This window comes from Alnus glutinosa, chromosome 13 (assembly GCF_958979055.1).
Source record: "Alnus glutinosa chromosome 13, dhAlnGlut1.1, whole genome shotgun sequence".
NCBI lineage: Eukaryota > Viridiplantae > Streptophyta > Magnoliopsida > Fagales > Betulaceae > Alnus > Alnus glutinosa.
The window spans coordinates 3755287-3775648 of NC_084898.1; the positions used below are offsets into that span (position 1 = coordinate 3755287).

Sequence of the window (20362 nt, forward strand, 5' to 3'; positions counted from 1 at the left end):
TTTTCTTCTTTCTCATAAACGTTTCTCACTCCTGTAAATAGGTAAAAAAAAAAAATACAGAGGTTTGAAAGGTTGAAGAAGGGACAAAGCCGAAGGTGGAAGACAAGCTGAGTTGGCAACAATTTTTTATTTTTTATTTTCTCTAAACGCACAATGTAGAAGTTGTCAGAATTTTGTTAAAAAGTCAAGAGTTATAATTTAGTCTACAACTCTATAAACTTAGTAGGGGTGTACAAACGGAGCGGTTATAACCGCTTTAAAACCGCTAACCGCCTATAACCACTAACTGCTAACCACCTAGGCGGAGGTGGTTAACAGTTATTGGGTTTGGGAAAAGCGGTTAATAACCGCTAACCGTTTATATATATATATATTTTAAAAAATTAATAAAAAACCTGGAACAGTTTTTAGGGTTGGATCAGTTTCTTCATTTCATTTTCCTCTCCTCACCTTACTCCGCCTACCCTGTCGCCCAGTCTCTCGTGAGTCTCGCCTCCTCTCTCGTCTCTCCTCCGGCCTCCACTCTCCAGTGCCGTTCGGACCTCTTCGCTCATCTCGTCTCCGCCGCTGCTGTTACACTGTAAGGTTCTTTCATTTTTTTTCTCAGTTTCTTTCGTTTTTTTCTTAGTTTTTTCTCTTTGATTTTTTGTTTCATTCGTGTGCCTTATCTGACTTCGATTTTAGCGGTTTCATTCTAGTTTTTGATTGGGGGATTGCTTTGAATATTAGGGTTTGATCGAGCTTTTGGAGAATGAGGGAATTTTCGGAGGGGTATCTAGTTTTGGGTGAAGATCTTTGTATTTGTGGTAAGTGTTCTAGTATTGGGATTGCTTTGAATATTATGTTCAAGTGTTTTTTTGTGGGAATAAATTTCTTTCTTTTTTCCTTCTATTTTGGTAACCCTATAGATGAATTCATGCCTTATGTATGTGATTAATTATTTAATGGGTTATTTTCAAAACGTACAGTTAGGGTTCATTTAGTTGTCACAGATGAGAATTGAGATTATGTGTTCTTCTTTTGTTTACCAGTACAAAAATATATAAAACTTTGCGTTTGTTAGAATTAGACTTGAGAAATGAATATATATTTTTAGAAAATTATTGCGGCAATTTGATCTGAGAATAGTTTTTAAGTAAATAGAATGAAGTGGTTTTATTTTATTTCCTTTTCTGTTTACTGGATGTTGGAAGATATTATTTCTTCATTTTAGGGTTTATATTTTTCATTTTGGGTTGTTGTTTACTGATTAGGTCATAATCATTTTTTGTTGGCATTCAGGAGTTGGAGGAATTTGTGAAAAGCTAGATAAATGTTTGTAAATTTACTAAATTAGTTGAAACTTTTCATTTGTACATTTTATTATTTATGAAACTTACTTTTCAATTAACTACCACTTCTTGTTTTGTAGATGACGATCAATCAAGTACTAAAGTGAACGTTATCTAAGTATGTTAGTACTTAGTAGTGTGTTATTGTAATGTTTTGGACCTTTGATATTGGATTTGTAAGGTTATTTAGATTTGTAAAGTTTTGAATTTTATATTTAGATTTTCCAATGTTTTGGTTTTGTATTTGAATTTGTAATGTTTTGGATTTGTATTTGGTAGGTTTTGGATTTGTTTGTCTTTGGATATTCGGATTTGTTATGGTTTGTATTTGGATTTGGATTTAGAATTTGATTTTGATTTTGATTTGATTATTTTTTTTTAGATTTGGATTTATTACTAATTAGAAACTTTTGGATTTTGAATTTTTAATCTCAAAATCTGCACTAAAATGGCCCAAAAAGTGGCCAAAACCGGCCCAAAATAAGGCAAAATTGATCCAAAACAGGCACAAAACCAACCCAAAATAGGCCCAAAACTCATATTCAAAAGCGGTTATATAACTGCCGGTTATGTAGTCAATAACCGCTAACCGGTGGTTATTAAAATAACCGCCTCCGCCTAGGCGGTTGGTGAAATACAATAACCGCTAGGCGGTTAACAATTTTAGCCAATAATTACTAGTTATAACCACTTGTAAACCCCTAAAACTTAGTCTCGCTTTTTCAGAGTTCAAAGGGGTAAAAAAGGCAAATAAAACAAATAAAAAGAATAGAGAAAAGGGTAAAAACCGTGTCAAAGCTGTCTTGCGCACTGTGCACTGTCCTTGTGCACAGTGAACCAAGGGTTGGGGGGGGGGGGGGGGGGGGGGGGGGGGAGAGTGCGTGGGGAGATTTTCAAACAAGCCTTGATCAGAAATTTTCGGACGGATTGGCTTGGACAAAACAAAACAATCTAGAGTTACGGCTATAGACCTATATTTACTGTCATCTAAAGGGGGAATGTCATACCATTCTCAACGTTACAGGTTATCCCCCATTTGGATTAGAACCTAGAGTTTCCTTTGAGAATTAAGAGCATTTCTAGTGGTTTCTCAACTATTTTATCTAAAGGGGTAATTACCTTTTCTCTTGTGAACTATCAAAAAATACGCGATGCCCTCATGAACTATTAACTCGACCAAAATAGAGCATTCAACTATCAAAGACAACCCTTTTCCCCCCTTCCGTCAGTCAAATGGGTTAAAACAAACGGTCAACAGGTCACGTGACCGTCACACGCCGTTATACCCTCATTTTCTTCCTCTTTTCCCCCATGAACTACCACTATCTTCCAACATGCCCCCATGTAAAACGGCACATGACCCGTTGACTGTTTCTTTTAACCCCTCTAACTGACGGAAGGGAAAAAAAATGGTTGTCTTTGGTAGTTGAATGCTCTATGTTGGCCGAGTTGGTAGTTTATGGGGGTGTCGCGCATTTTTTGCTAGTTCATGGGGGAAAAGGTAATTACCCCTTATCTAAATATAAGGAATAAAATTAATTTTTATTTCCTATCAAAAAACACCACATAGCAGCTTCCCTTCATTTTTCTCTATATCATTAAAATATTATTTTTTTACTTTTACTTTAATTAAAAGTAGGAAAAAGAAGATAAAGTATGAGAGAGATACTATATTTTGTGAAACAAAAAATTTTAGGGAAACAAAAATTTTAGAGAAGCTGCTGTGGAGGGGTTTTTGTAACTTTCTTGAAATTTTTCCTAAAACTTAAGGAACATACCCCCTTTAATGAAGCTGCTGTGAATTCTCTAAGAACAAAGAATCAAACTTGAGTCTTCCTTATCAATTAAGTACCAACAAAATCCAAATGACAGCTCTATTGTTATTTATAGCTGCGTAGAACAGTAGAAGAATTTGGATTTGTTCTTAGGTATTTTTTTCCAACTCAAAGCATTCAACCATTCAAATAAGCCTTCAAAGTTCAACGTTCAAATTAATTTATAAACAAAACTCAACCTTTCAGTTAGGTATGTAATAAACTTTCATATTGATTAAGATTTAAGCTTTTGTATTTGAATTGTTCTTCTCAATTTATTGTTCTTTTATATTTAGATTGCTTTTTTTATAATTGTTTTTATATTTAAGTGTTTATGAATATATATAATTTTTGTTTCATATTTTAATTATATAAAATATATAATTGTAGTTGTGTGAGATTATGGAGAACAATAATTCAATTGAACTACAATCAAATTTTAAATAAGCTCGTATTGAAGTAGATTTAGCAAATCTGACAACCAATCCTTGCTTAAGAAAAAAAAATTCTAATTACCATCGTAGTGATAAAGACAACATTTGAAGAGCATATTTATAAAAAAGATATTTAGTTAAAATTTTTAATTAATTTTTATTTAACTTTAATATTTTTTTATTCATTAAAAAAAAAATTCTTGACCCTACCTAAAATTTTGGCTCCGCGACTGAGTGAAGGCATTGTAGAAGGATGAGATGAATAAGAACAGGTATGGCCAATTGGTAGAAAGATGCCAGACGCGTATTGTATGGTGTGCAAAGCTGGAGAGTGACCTACAATAACACGTGAGTTTTGGTAAATCAGCCCAATTGAATCTTTTGGGTCTGGTTTCTATTTATAATCAACGTATACAATATCTAATACACTGCAATAAAGCAATTTTTATTTATTTATTTATCAATTTCTTTTGCTCGGGATAAAATTGGTTCAATCTTTTATATTAAATTTAAAGGAGGATTAGTTCAACTTACTAATTCTAAATACTTATTTCTGATTTCACTTTTATAATATTACTAGGCTGATGTGACAGTGTTCATTATCTTTTAATTTTTTTTAATTTTTAAATAAAGATTGATCTAAAAACTAATTGGTACCGCCAGAATGAGCCAAAGCATTATTCAATAAAGAAAGAAAAGTAAATGAAAAATGTTAAGATTGTCAAGAAAATGAGACTCATTGAAAAGAAAGAGAAAATTAAAGAGAGAAAAAAATAAAATAAAATAAAATAAAAATAAATTAATACACGGATAATTTATGTGATCTGGAATATAGCTAGTTTGCTTTCGTCCACATGAATGAATGGCTCTCTCTTTCAGACACCTTAGCCTTCTTGCTAGCAAGACTCCACTTGTTGACTTGGAGCAGTCCAAGTCAAGGCCGACATGCATCATAATTAAACATCCTCGCATTTTTACGTGGTAATTTCAATTAACCATCATGTACGTCATAACTACTGCAAGAGAATTGTGAGATAAAAATTAAAAATTTAATTTTTACCTGTCAAGGTTTTACATGTGCTTAACTCGATAAGTATTTAATTTATGCCTTAAAACATATTATTCTTATAAATATTTTTAATAGAGTATATGTTTTTTATGTGCATTTTTTAAAAAGTATATAACAATTACGTGATCTAAAACATATATAAATTTTATAGATTGGTTTGAAAACTCCCCATCTAAAGAAAAATTAGTTAAAAAAAATTTAAAGTGTTGAAATGATTATAAGTGAAACTTTATTCTAGAAGTATTAACTAGGGACCAAAAACATCGTTCACAAATGTCATGGACCTAGAATTACTTTATGCACATATAAAGTATTAGAACTAAGGATCGGAACGACAAGACGTAAGTCATTGGGTTCTTTTTTTCTCATTTTTTTTTTGTAAGTACATAATACAAGAAAAATTATAACTAAGAATAATAAACTAGGGTCGAGCAATCCAACAAGAAGCACCTAGCCTGGAAAAACATAAATTAAAAGATAATGTATCAAATGAATGATGTGGTCCTATTGATTTTTGGCTCGAAGACCAAGAAACTAGGCCACCAATTAAGGCGGTTAAGCATTGTGCGAATAGAGTCATAACCATTACGAGACCCTTCAACCCTACCTAAACCACTCGAGAATGAGACTCAAATATGAGCATGACTCTCGCAATACCCTTCAACCCTATCCGAACACCTGCACAGTAACAACTACAGAGCAAAATAAGAAAAAAAAAAAAAAAAAAAAGACATAATAATTAATACCAAGAAGCCTAGAAAAAACAGAGGCAACACAATAAAACCATCACAGCAGACCAGCAACAACGGAGGAAGGCCACGAAAATATGAGGAATAGAGGCAATTCGTGAGGTTGATAGACGTCGGCGCGTGAAAACCACACGCCAGATGGTGAAGGAACAACAGTTGTAGAAGAGGTCAATAGAGCGAGAGCCATCGACAATAGTAGTAGGGAAAGCGAGGAGGAGAGACGTAGCCACCACGTGATGGCGAGTGAGATCCACTCTTTGGCGTGTACAAGCCACGCTCCAATGTATGGAGGTCCGAAGGAGGCATGACTAGTATCAGCGGAGGCAGAAGACGACGAGGAACACGGTGGAGTGGCTCGTATCGAGCAAGATCTGGCGGAGTGATGCAGGAGAAAATTAGGCATAAGATTTGAATATTATTTATTGAATAAGATCAGTCCAAGAATGGAAAGAATCATACAAAATATTTGAAGATTATTTTTTGAATAATATATTTTACTTTCTATACAAGAATTTTAACTTGTCTCAAAGTTTACGGTTACGTTTAGTATTTTTTTTTTCTCCAAGTATTCTACTTGGAAAATACTCAAACTTTGCCTATATAAAGTTATGTCTGTAATTTTTTGTAATCAAGTTTTGAAGTATCAATTAAATTTTAAGTCTTTCATAGTTATTTCTCTGTTTGCTTATTTGGGGCAATTAAGGGTTGTCTTTTCCCTATTTGTTATTTTGTCTCTTTCTAAATTCTCTTTTCTATATTCAATTCATAGTTTCTGCTGCTATCATACGCTGTCAGAATAATCTTAGTTCTGCCCGGCATCACGGAGGAAGGTAAATTTAGCTTCGAAAAATTCGATCCGAGATCCTTGACAAAACTGGCAGTAGACACTGTGAAGGAGGGAGATGGCCGGTGCAAACTGTGATGGTACTAAGGAAAAAAGAAACAAAGCCTCCGAGAAGATATACAGGGCCTTCAAAAAGGCAGATAGGACCTTCGAAGAAGCAAATAAGGCTAAAAAAAACTCTTTTAAGATAAAGGTCTCAAAAAAGGTGGAAGCAAAGAAGAAAAGGAGGAGAAGGTCGGAGATCGAGAAAAAAGGAGAAGGGGGAGGGAAGCACTCCCATGGCTTTTGTTGCAGATTGTTTTTCAGGAGAGATAAAACAAGGGTCCCCAAAAGAAAATTTGAGTGGATGACTATGGTGGCTGAGATTGGTTTTTCCTATTTGTTGATCACTCTTATCTTCAAGTCTAGCCAAAGATAAAACGTACTGTGCGTCAAATTTTCTAACAAAAGCCTGATCACTAGCTAGCCAATAGAATTTCGCCAGCTAGACACAATGGCATGTAGGACCTACTATACGCACCTTCCCAGAAGGCCATAACCACCCCAAGCTCACCCCATATAAACCCCCACGCATCTCCCTCACAAACCACAAGAGATTACACAGTATCTCTAAGCTTCACAAAATGAGTCTCTCCAAAAGCCTATCCATTTTCTTCTCCCTTTTCATCACTCTCTGCTTTGGTCTAGCCCATGCAGCTAGATTTGACATAACAAACAACTGTCCTTTCACAGTTTGGGCCGGGGCTAAGCCCGGTGGTGGTAGGCAGCTTAATCGAGGTCAAACATGGAACCTTGATGTTAATGCTGGCACTACACAAGCTCGCATTTGGCCTCGAACAGGGTGCAGTTTCGACGGTTCCGGACGTGGCAGATGCCAGACCGGTGACTGCGGCGGGCTTCTCCAATGCCAAGGCTATGGTGCAGCCCCAAACACCCTTGCTGAATTTGCACTAAACCAACCCAACAATTTGGACTACTTTGATATCTCCCTTGTTGACGGGTTTAATGTTGCTATGGAATTTGGCCCCACATCTAATGGGTGCACCACCCGTAGTAGAAGATGTACTGCTGATATCAATGGGCAGTGCCCCAGTGCGTTGAGGGCTGATGGCGGCTGTAACAATCCATGTACCGTCTTCAAAACCAACGAATATTGCTGCAATTCTGGAAGCTGTCAACCTACAGATTATTCCAGATTTTTTAAAGCTCGATGCCCTGATGCTTATAGTTACCCACAAGATGACCCAACAAGCTTAGTCACGTGCCCTGGAGGGACTAACTACAAGGTTGTCTTCTGCCCTTGAGGTAGTACTTCAAGTGGAAGGAAACTAGCTACTAGCTAGTAATATATAAATTATATAATAATGTGTGATGTAATAAAAGCTTAAAGGCTTTGTGTGCACACGTACGTACACGTGTGCAGAAGCCATATTACGTATTCACGTAATTGGTTGCAATAAAATCACGCTCATATGTCTATTTGTAATTCGGTTTTATTATTGGTGAACCATGTTTGCAACTCTCTCAATATGTCGCTATTTCTTGTGGCTGATGATGAATCAAGTATTTTCCAACTTTTATTACGTACCGACCAAAAAGATACCTTTACAGAGCTAATTTTTTCCCCATTTTTTTTTTTAAAAAAAAATCTAGTTTTTACCCAGATCGAGCAAATTAAGCAGCCGTTTGAACTTGGCAATTCGTCACTGTAAGATTTCAATGAATTGATTGAATATTTGATAATTTTTATTGAGTATGTACGTGGGTTTAAATAGAGTATAATCAAAACTGAAACTCCTTGATACTTGGAGTTCGTTCTATCTAAACTGAATACAAAATTTGAATATATAAAATCTAACCTATACATATGAAACTAACGTTTGAAATCAATGCTATCTCTGTTTTGATGCTGTTGGTTGTGTTTGAATATCTGTTGCATTATCTGACGTGGAGACTGCTTAATTAATCACTGCCAAAAAACACTTGACAATTCATTCTATAGTTAGTTAAACTAACCAAGTGTCAGTCACCTCAAAATACCAAAGTTTACCTTATATTAGTAGAAATAAACTCGACAATTCAGCATTCTTAGTAATATTTTCAGGATCTAATTAAATGGGAGGTTCGAGCTCGAATTATTGTGAAGGGGAATTACAAGAAGACAGAGCCTTAGTTTCTGTTGTTTGGCTTGTTTTTGGTGTGTTCTGTAGCCTTGTTAGGCTTTGTGGTTTCGGGCTTGTATTTTGCCTTGGTTGTTTAATTTCTACAGATTAATAGTCTGCTTTTGTGTCATGCTGTGAGGGCTTAGAAGGTGCTGTACGTTGTTTTCTTTCTTTGCCCTTTGTGTAGATTGAATTACCAGTCTCTGGTGTGTTGTAGTTCTGGTGTTTGGTTTATAAAGTTTTCTTCCATAATATATATATATATCCGTTGTTTGACGTGAGTTCTTATATGAAGAATTCAAAGTTGTCCGGACATGTCAGAACAGAGGCAAATGAAGTAACTCATAGATTATATGTAGTGCTTTCTTTTATGGAACAAGCTTATATGAAGGAAACTCCCCAATTTATTATTGACATTGTTTGTGTTGAGCGTTTTGCTCTAGATTTTTTTATTGAATGAATGGAATGTGAGACTCATTTAAAAAAAAGAAAAAGAAAAAAAGTATTGAAAATAAATATTAATTGTTAAAGTTTATTTCTACTAATACAAGGTAAATTTTGATATTTTGAGGTGACCGACACCTTCTTAGTTTAACTATAGAATGAATTGTCATGTTAAGCCGGCTCCTTTGCTTAATCTGGGGAAAAATTAATAGATTTTTTTAAAAAATAATTATCTGGGCAAAAAATTAGCTCCGTGTAAAGGAATCTTTATGGTACTACAAGTTTTTTTTTAAAATTATTTTACAAATTTATGACAGTCTATACATATTTTAACCGCTAGCGTGATAAGTGTCATGTGAACTGCCACATTAATTTTGTAGGGATGTTATGGTTATTTCGAGGAAGTTGTGACCTCTAAAACATAGTAATCTGTATTATAGAAATAAATGAAAAATGTAAAATTAGTCATTGTGGTAGGCCTAAATTACAAATCACTCATTGCAGTATAAAAAATAATTAAGAGGTCCTCGGGAAGGCCAAAATAACAATTTAGTCCCTGCAGTCATATTCCATCAAAACACTTGATCGATTCTGTTAGTATGCCATGCCACGCCAGCCAGCATTAATAGAATGATGACACGTGTCACTCTTAATAAAAAAATATATAAACATATAAAACCTTAAAAAATGTTATTTTGGGGAACAAATTTATAAAATTATATATTTTAAGAGGAATTTTAAAACTTTTGGATGGATATTCATCCCCTCACCCATACAAGTGGGTCCGCCCCTGCCCTATACTCAATTATGTCATCGTGAATACTGATATATCAACTTTTCCTGGCACATAACTTAAGTGCCAGGAAACCTTCGTTTCATCATACATTATGTGCCCGAAACAAAACTTCTAGGCACATAATTCTTTGGTTAAATACTTATTTGGTCCCTGAATTTTGAAAATTTTATTTTTTAATCTCTGAATTTTCATTTGTATTATAGATGATATCTCAGTTTTGAAAAATGATCGAATTAGTACTTCGGTTAACTTCTCTGTCCAAAAACTAACGGTTCGCCTGTGTCAATATCACAGGGGTAACCTTAAAACATTTTCCTTGAAAAAAAAAATTAAAAAAAGAAGAAAAATGAAAATCCAAGGGGTGCCTCAAACTAAAAATTATATAAAACAAAATCTAAAAAAACAATTCAAAAAAATGGAAAACCATGGTTTTTATTTTTTATTTTTCTTTATTTTTTTAATTTTTAATTTTTTTAAAATATTTTTTGGTTTTGTTTTTATATAATTTTAAGAATTTTTATAATCTTATGAAGGATATTAAAATTTTTATTGTGAGACACTGATATTGTTTGATAGTTTAGGGGGAGAACGTTACCACAATTGATAATTTGAGAATCACATTGATAATTAGGTGGTAATTTAAATGGTATGTGTATTTATTTATTTATTTTAGAGGAAAATGTTAACACAATTGATAATTTAAGAATCACATTGATAATTATGTGGTAATTTAAATGGTATGGGTATTTATTTATTTTTTAAATGGATGGACTGTCACTTTGGCTTTTAGCAAGGACTTGTGTACTAAAAGCCAAGATTCTTGGCATTAATGCACACCTATTTTGCAATCAATATTTGTAATTTTTTTTTTTCAATAAAATATGGGTCCCATGGAATAAAAAAGAAAGCAAAATAGATCAGGAAAGAATTCTATACGCGCATTTTATTCGTCAAAACTGATGTGGCCTGGTGTCCTAATCAAAAAATCTCAAAGATCGGGAATCAGAATAATTCCTAGCATACATCAACATGGGTATCAAATAAAACTTAAAGAGCAATTTGTCACCCTTGATGGATAAATATTTGGAATATGCTTGGTGCATGTCTCACTTTCATCTCACTTTTATTTTATTATTATTTAAGTGAATCAATAATATTGTTAAAAAAATTAGGACCTTAGTACACTCTTTCTAATATCTCTCACATTATTAGTCTACGTAGGCAAGGATGGGATAGGATGAGATGAGAGTGGGACACCAAACATTTCCTTAAATATTTATAAGGAATTCGTATTATAAGATGTTAGAATATCAGTCTTTCAAATATGAGTAATTCTAGATGTCATACCCATGTCCATCTTGTGTCCCTTTAAACACGAGGTGACTTTTAAAATCACCATTGAGCTTGTGATGGATCAAAATTGATTTTTGATAAAATGGTGATTTTAAAAGCCTCCTCATTTTTATATGGACACAAGAGGGACATTGGTATGACATCTAGAATTACTCTTCAAATATTTAAGTTAGAGTATGTGTAATTTTTGAGTAATTCTACATGTTTATCAAGTGTCCATCAAATAATGATGTGGCTTTTAAAATCACCATTTGATCAAAATCATCATTTGATCAATTACACCTCAGTGGTGATTTTAAAAGTCACTTCATTTTTTTATGGACACTTAATGCACATGTAGAATTACTCGTAATTAGTAATTCTACATGTACATTAAGTAACCATCAAGTGTTCATAAAAAAATGAGATGACTTTTAAAATCACAATTTGATCAAAATCATTATTTGATCAATTACACTCTCAATAGTGATTTTAAAAGCCACCTCATTTTTTAATGGACACTTTTTTTTTTTTTGAAATCTTTTTTACGGACACTTAATATATATGCAGAATTACTCATTTTTAATGGAGCATGTGAGAATTACATGCTAAAATTAAGAACATATATTAGTTTGAATTGAAAAAATTTCTTTCAACTTTGTTACTATTTTATAATGAGTAATTTTACATGTCATATAAATGTCCATAAAGTGTCCATTAAATAATGAGGTGGATTTTAAAATCACAATTTGATCAATCACACGCCCAATGGTAATTTTAAAAACTACTTCATTATTTGATAGACACTTAATAGACATTTATATGCTATTTAGAATTATTCTTTTATAATTTTTTTTTTTTTTAACATGAATACAAGGTATATTTCACAATTTTCAGTCTTGCAAACCCCTCTTTATCACCGAGTCTAGCTTGCCTCCACTGAAAAAATTAATTATTAAAGATTGTTCTATAAAAAAAATAAACGGTGAAAATTATTTTTAATTAAAAATAATTGAAATTCTCCTCCAATCATTTTATCTGGATAGTTTATTTTTTCACAGAACATATCCAATAATTGTTTTACGTTTATGTCTCCAATGCAAATTTCTCTGTTGGCCCATATAAAAATTCTCCTCCTAAAGGAAGAACTATAAAAAAATTGTTAATAATGTAGCAGTAGGCTATAAAAGCAGCTACATCAATTACGTTCACCCAAACAAACCAAATCTACCGGCAAATAAAATCTGCACAACCAAAGTTTCTCAACAGTACTAGCAAAGAAAACTTCCTCTGTTGCAATACACCAAACATTAGCACCCTTCAATTGCAACAAAAAAGCTGATACCAAAACACAACAAAGTCGAAAGAAATTTTTAACGGAATTTGACTTCAGGAAGCGATTTATAAATTAACCCAATCACCGGGATTTCTGAATTAATTTTAATACCAGAGAAAGCGATTTGTAATTTAAGCCAACCATAGGACCGATGATTTAATTTTCTCAAATTAGATACTCATTTTAGGTAGAGATATGTTATTTGCATAACTCTTACATAACAATGCACAATAAATTAATAATATTGATGTGTCCAACATTTTTTTTTTAAAAAAATAAAAATGCTGGCACATCAATATTGTTGTGCAAAATTATTGTGCAGCTAACATATCTCTTTTAGCTAACAACAAAAACAGCACCAATAGGTAAATCTAATAGTTTTTTGGTCTTGTGAATGTGAAAATGAAATGTCAAGATGCACAGAGAAGAAAAGATCTTGCATCATGATTTTTTTTTTTTTTTAGATTACAAAAGGGCACAGGAGAAAGGGACGAATTAAAATTATATATAGAAACAAACACATAAAAATGACTTAGCAACTCAACAATAAGTTTTGAAACAGCCTACTAATTAAGTGCAAATAAACAAAAATAAAAAAGAACTGCACCAAATTAATGAGACAGCGGTGTGTGTGTGTATATATATATATATGTGTGTGTTGATTATATTGATGTGGGGCTTTCTAATGTGATTCTTGAAGGGGATTCATTGTCGGTAGACATTGCTGCATTGCAGAAGGCCCGGTCATGTTGGAGTAGTCTTGGACATTTGATTGACGATACCAAGCTGGGTCTCAGTCGGTTGCAATCTTTTCCGGTTACTCATATCAGACGGCGGGAAGCTAACAAAGCCTCTCATTGTTTGGCTAAACTAGCTACCTCACAATAATTGTTAGATGATGTTTAGATTAAGAAGTGCCCTTCAATTATTCAGAATGTAATCCTTGCTGAGCTAGAGAATGAATTAAGTTTGATCAATGAAAGTTTCATCCTTTTTTAAAAGAAAAGAAAAGATTGAAATAAGAGTAGGACTACTCTTTACATTTATTTATTATATTCATGTTACATCAGTTAAAATTGCGTATTTTAAATAGTTTTTCATATTAATTATTTAAAAAAAAATAAAAGAATAAACAATTTAAAATATGTCACGTAAGTCAATATAATATAAATATCATAAACGGATGTAATCCAGAGCATTATTCAATAAAGAAAGAAAAGTGAATGAAAAATGTTAAGATTGTCAAGACAATGCGATTCATTGAAAAGAAAGAGAAAATTCAAGCGAGAAAAAATAATAATAATAATACACGGATAATATATGTGATTTGGTAGCTAGTTTGCTCTCGTCCACATTAACGAGTGGCTCTCTCTTTCAGACACCTTAGCCTTCTTGCTAGCAAGACTCCAATACTTGTTGACTTGGGAGCAGTTCAAGTCAGGCCGACATGCATTATAAACATCCTTGTATTTTACGTGGCAATTTCAATTAATCATTACGTATATTAATACTATTGCAAAAAATTTGTAAGATAAAAATTTAATTTTTGCCGGTCAATAACCCTATATCATGGTGTAACACACTAAGTATTTAATTTTAATTTATGCCTTAAAACATATAATTCTCATATATATATATATATTTTTAATAGAGTATATGCTTTTTACATGTATTTTTAAAAATGAATGTAACAATCACGTAAGCTAAAACAAATAAAATTTTATTGATTGGGTTGAAAACCCCCAATCTAAAGAAAAATTTGTTGAAAAAATTTAAAGTGTTGAGAGGACTATAAGTGAGACTTTATTCTAGAAGTATTAACGAGGGACCAAAAACATCGTTTAGAAATGTCATGCACCTAGAATTACTTTATGCACATATAAAGGATTAGAAGTACAAAGGATCAGAATGACGAGACCTTTTTTTTTTTTTTTTTGGGTTGTTGTTTTGTTTTGAAGTACATACAGTAGGCAAAAAAATTTACAACAAAGAGTAACAAATTAAGATTGGACAACCCAACAAAAAGCACCAAAGAAAACATAAATTAAAAGGAAATGTATTAAATGAAGATGCGGCCGGCCTATTGATTTTTTGCATGAAGACCAAGAAACGAGGCCGCCAATTAAGGCGGTTAAGCATGGTACGGATAGGGCATGACCGTTACGATACCTTTTAACCATATCCGAATCCCCGAGTGAAAACCATGCGCCGGAGCGTGAAGGAACAACGCCTGTAGAAGAGGTTAACAAAGCGAGAGCCACCGCAAACAACCATCAACAGTAGTGGGGGAAGGGAAGGAGGAGAGATGTAGCAAGCACACGCCGGTGTGTGCAAGCCACGCTCTGATGCATGGAGGTTCGAAGGAGGCATGACTGGTATTGGCGGAGGTGGAAGACAATGAGAAACACGGTGGAGTGGCTCGTGTCGAGTAGGATCTGGTGGAGGAAGATAGATCTAGCTTTAAAAAATTCAATTCAAAATCCTTGATAAAACGGGCAATAGACATGGTGAAAGTGGGAGATGGCCGGTGCAAACTGTGATGGTAATAAGGAAAGGAGAAACAAAGCATCCAAGGAGGTATATATACAGGGCTTTTGAAAAGGTAGATATGACCTCCGAAAATGCAGATAAGGTTAGAAAAAACTCTAGCAGGATATGGGTCTCAAAAGAGGTAGAAGCAAAGGGGGAAAGAAGAAGAGAAAAAGGAAGAAGGGGGAGGGAAGCACACCGGCCATGGCTTTTGTTGCATAAAATTTTTCAGATAGATGAAAGTTTTTTAGGAGAGAGAAAACAAGGGTCCCCAAAAGAAAATAAGACATGTTACATGGACATTATTTGTAATCTCTTTTCTAAATCAACCATTGAATCTGTAAAACTTTTTTCACTTCTTCCAAAAAAACATCAACTTCAAAACATTCTTACTTTTTTCACTTTTTATATAACATTAATAATTTTTTATTACTATTTAAATAAAAAAAATCCAATACAATACAATTTTTTTTTACTTTTTCGTACGAATTCTTTTTACTTTATATCACATCAATCACTTTTTATAAACACTAAAAAAAAAAAAAAAATCTTCTCATATTTGTGGGGAGGAGACCCCAAACTGGGACATAAAAAAATGCAAAAGAATCATTTCTTAAAGAAAATTTTAGTGGATCACTGTGGTGGTTGAGATTGGGGTTTTCCCATTAATTTTAGTGGATCACTAAGGCGTACAGAGTGTCAAATTTTCCAACAAAAGCTTGACTAGCTAAGGCCATCTCCAGCAGAGGCTTCGTTTTAACCAAAAAGTCAAATTTGACTATTTTTACCACTTTTCCTTCATCCAACAGAATGGCCATTATAATTTTTTCCTTAACTTCATCAACAGTGAATAGCCACTACTGGCTATTCACTGTTCATCTGTTTCTTAATTTTTTATTAATATTTTCTCTCTCTCCTTTCTATCACTCCACCTCCACCCGCATCCCTCTCCTTCTTCGTTCACCCACTTCCCTCTCCCTCACTTCTTATCTCTGTTGGTCTCCACCGAGTCCGCCACTTCGACGCCATCATTGGCCGCCAGAGACCTCCGTTCCGGCCTCGGCCATTGCCCAAACCGAAATCAACTGAAACACATATTCTAAAACAACCAAAATCAACCGAAAACAACCAAAATCATCACCGCAACCAACTGATGTTTTCTCTCCCTCATCACACATTTCTCTGGCCACCAGAATCCCGCCCCCAGCTTCGCCGGCGTCCACCCAGTTCCATCCACCAGTGATTGGACCTCTGATCATCCTCTGGGTCTCACGGGTCGCTTGGGTATTCTCCCGATTTCTCTTGATCTCCCACCACCACTCTCTCTCTCTCGATCTCCATCTCCATCTTCTCTAGGTCGCACGGTGAGGATGGTGGTTTGATCTGAGCCTTCTAGAAAGGGCTCCGCCTCCTGGGCGAGAATGGTGTTCTCTACGGGTTGGGGTTGGGGACCTGGAGTTGGGCTCGGGTATTCTCCCGATTTCTCTCGATCTCCCACCGTCACTCTCTCTCTCGATCTCCATCTCCATCTTCTCTAGGTTGCACAGTGAGGATGGTGGTTTGATCTGAGCCTTCCAGAAGGGGCTCCGCCTCCTGGGCGAGGATGGCGTTCTCGACGGGTTGGGGTTGGGGACCTGGGGTGGGTTGGGGAGACCGGAGAGTGAGATGGAGACCGGAGAGTGAAAGAGAAATAAAAAAATAAATAAAATAAAATGATTAAAAGATAGTATTTTAATGAAATGAAGAGTAGAATAAAGAGTATTGTTGGAGTGTTTTTAACTGTTGGAGTAGCTAAAGTAAATATTTGTAGTTTTTGAGTAGCTACTTTAACTTTAACTGCTGGAGATAAAGCGTACAGAGTGTCAAATTTTCCAACAAAAGCTTGACTAGCTAACTAGCCAATAGAATTTCGCCAGGACACAATGGCATGTAGGACCTACGCACCTTCCTAGAAGGCCAAAACCATCCCAAGCTCACCCTATATAAACCCCTACGCATCTCCCTCACAAACCACAAGAGCTTACCACAATATCTCTCTCTTCAAAAAATGAATCTCTCCAAAAATCTATACATTTTCTTCTTCATTTTTATTGCTCTCTTCTTCGGTCTTTCCCATGAAGTTAGATTTGACATTACCAACAACTGTCCCTTCACTCTTATTTTATTATTATTTATGTGAATCAATAATATTGTTAAAAAAATTAGGACCTTAGTACACTCTCTCTAATATCTCTCACATTATTAGTTCACGTAGGCAATGATGAGATAGAATGAGATGAGAGTGGGACACCAAACATTTCCCTAAATATTTATAAGGAATTCGTATTATAAGATGTTAGAATATCAGTCTTTCAAATATGAGTAATTCTAGATGTCATACCCATGTCCATCTTGTGTCCCTTTAAACACGAGGTGAATTTTAAAATCACCATTGAGCTTGTGATGGATCAAAATTGAATTTTGATCAAATGGTGATTTTAAAAGCCACCTCATTTTTATATGGACACAAGAGGGACATTGGTATGACATCTAGAATTACTCTTCAAATATTTAAGTTAGAGTATGTGTAATTTTTGAGTAATTCTACATGTTTATCAAGTGTCCATCAAATAATGATGTGGCTTTTAAAATCACCATTTGATCAAAATCATCATTTGATCAATTACACCTCAGTGGTGATTTTAAAAGTCACTTTATTTTTTTATGGACACTTAATGCACACGTAGAATTACTCGTAATTAGTAATTCTACATGTACATTAAGTAACCATCAAGTGTTCATAAAAAAATAAGATGACTTTTAAAATCACAATTTGATCAAAATCATTATTTGATCAATTACACGCTCAATGGTGATTTTAAAAGCCACCTCATTTTTTAATGGACACTTTTTTTTTTTTGAAATCTTTTTTACGGACACTTAATGTATATGCAGAATTACTCATTTTTAATGGAGCATGTGAGAATTACATGCTAAAATTAAGAACATATATTAGTTTGAATTGAAAAAATTTCTTTCAACTTTGTTACTATTTTATAATGAGTAATTCTACATGTCATATAAATGTCCATTAAATAATGAGGTGGATTTTAAAATCACAATTTGATCAATCACACGCCTAATGGTGATTTTAAAAGCTACTTCATTATTTGATAGACACTTAATAGACATTTATATGTCATTTAGAATTACTCTTTTATAATTTTTTTTTAAACATGAATACAAGGTATATTTCACAATTTTCACTCTTGCAAACCCCTCTTTTTCACCGAGTCTAGCTTGCCTCCACTGAAAAAATTAATTATTAAAGATTGTTCTATAAAAAAATAAACGGTGAAAATTATTTTTAATTAAAAATAATTGAAATTCTCCTCCAATCATTTCATCTGGATAGTTTATTTTTTCACAGAACATATCCACTAATTGTTTTACGTTTATGTCTCCAATGCAAATTTCTCTGTTGGCCCATATAAAAATTCTCCTCCTAAAGGAAGAACTATAAAAAATTGTTAATGATGTAGCAGTAGGCTATAAAAGCAGCTACATCAATTACGTTCACCCAAAAAAACCAAATCTACCGGCAAATAAAATCTACACAACCAAAGTTTCTCAACAGTACTAGCAAAGAAAACTTCCTCTGTTGCAATACACCAAACATTAGCACCCTTCAATTGCAACAAAAAAGCTGATACCAAAACACAACAAAATTGAAAGAAATTTTTAAAGGAATTTGACTTCATAAAGCGATTTGTAAATTAAGCCAACCACGGGGATCTCTGAATTAATTTTAATACCAAAGAGAGCAATTTGTAATTTAAGCCAACCACAGGGACCAATGATATAATTTTCCCAAACTAGATACTCATTTTAGCTAGAGATATGTTATTTGCATAACTCTTACATAACAATGCACAATAATGCTGATGTGTTCAACATTTTTTTTTTAAAAAAATAAAAATAAAAATGCTGGCACATCAACATTGTTGTGCAAAATTGTTGTGCAGCTAACATATCTCTTTTAGCTAACAACAAAAACAGCACCAATAGGTAAATCTAATAGTTTTTAGTTATTGTGAATGTGAAAATGAAATGTCAAGATGCACAGAGAAGAAGAGATCTTGCATCATGATTATTTTTTTTTAGATTACAAAAGGGCACAGGAGAAAGGGACGAATTAAAATTAAAGAAACAAACACATAAAAATGACTGAGCAACTCAACAATAAGTTTTGAAACGTTTGGGGTCATAAAAAAATGCAAAAGAATCATTTCTCAAAGAAAATTTTAGTGGATCACTGTGGTGGTTGAGATTGGGGTTTTCCCATTAATTTTAGTGGATCACTAGCTAAAGCGTACAGTGTGTCAAATTTTCCAACAAAAGCTTGACTAGCTAACTAGCCAATAGAATTTCGCCAGGACACAATGGCATGCAGGACCTACGCACCTTCCTAGAAGGCCAAAACCATCTCAAGCTCACCCTATATAAACCCCTACGCATCTCCCTCACAAACCACAAGAGCTTACCACAATATCTCTCTCTTCACAAAATGAATCTCTCCAAAAATCTATACATTTTCTTCTTCATTTTTATTGCTCTCTTCTTCGGTCTTTCCCATGAAGCTAGATTTGACATTACCAACAACTGTCCCTTCACAGTTTGGGCCGGGGCGGTACCCGGTGGCGGCAGGCAGCTCAACCGAGGTCAAACATGGAGCCTTAATGTTAATGCTGGCACTACACAGGCTCGCATTTGGCCTCGAACAGGGTGCAATTTCGATGGTTCTGGGCGTGGCAGATGCCAGACCGGTGACTGCGGCGGGCTTCTCCAATGCCAAGGCTATGGTGCAGCCCCAAACACTCTTGCTGAATTTGCACTAAACCAATATAACAACTTGGACTTCTTCGACATCTCTCTTGTTGATGGGTTTAATGTTGCTATGGATTTTAGCCCCACGTCTAATGGGTGCACCCGTGGTATAAGATGTACTGCTGATATCAACGGACAGTGCCCCAATCAGTTGAAGGCCCCTGGCGGTTGCAACAATCCTTGTACCATCTTCAGAACCGACCAATATTGCTGCAATTCTGGAAACTGTGCACCTACAGATTTTTCCAGATTTTTCAAAGCTCGATGCCCCGATGCTTATAGTTACCCTAAGGATGACCAAACAAGCACATTCACGTGCCCCGGTGGGACTAACTACAAGGTTGTCTTCTGCCCTTGAAGTAGTAGTTGATCAAGAGGAAAGAAACTAGCTACTAGCTTGTAATATATAATAATATGTGATGTAATAAAAGCTTAAAGGCTTTGTGTGCACACGTACGTATAGGTGTGCAGAAGCCATATTACGTATTCACGTAAGTGGCCGGTTGCAATAAAATCACGCTCATATGTCATATAACCCTCTCTATTTGCTTCGGTTTTATTTTTGGTGAACCATATATGTTTGCAACTCTCTCTATATGTCGCTTTTTCTTGTGGCTGATGATGAATCAAGAATTTTCCAACTTTTATTACGTACG

General features: G+C 34.3%; 2 protein-coding genes across 2 annotated transcripts; both read left to right on the plus strand.

Annotated features, from left to right (window-relative positions):
* Positions 1 to 6821: 6821 nt before the first annotated feature.
* On the plus strand, positions 6822 to 7769 carry LOC133854477 (protein P21-like). The gene has a single exon (XM_062290702.1). It carries the CDS (start codon positions 6865 to 6867, stop codon positions 7543 to 7545), a length of 681 nt encoding a protein of 226 aa, XP_062146686.1. The 5' UTR covers positions 6822 to 6864; the 3' UTR covers positions 7546 to 7769.
* Positions 7770 to 19371: 11602 nt separating this feature from the next.
* Positions 19372 to 20150, plus strand: LOC133854777 (thaumatin-like protein). Its single transcript, XM_062291047.1, has one exon. It carries the CDS (start codon positions 19387 to 19389, stop codon positions 20062 to 20064), a length of 678 nt encoding a protein of 225 aa, XP_062147031.1. The 5' UTR covers positions 19372 to 19386; the 3' UTR covers positions 20065 to 20150.
* Positions 20151 to 20362: the final 212 nt, after the last annotated feature.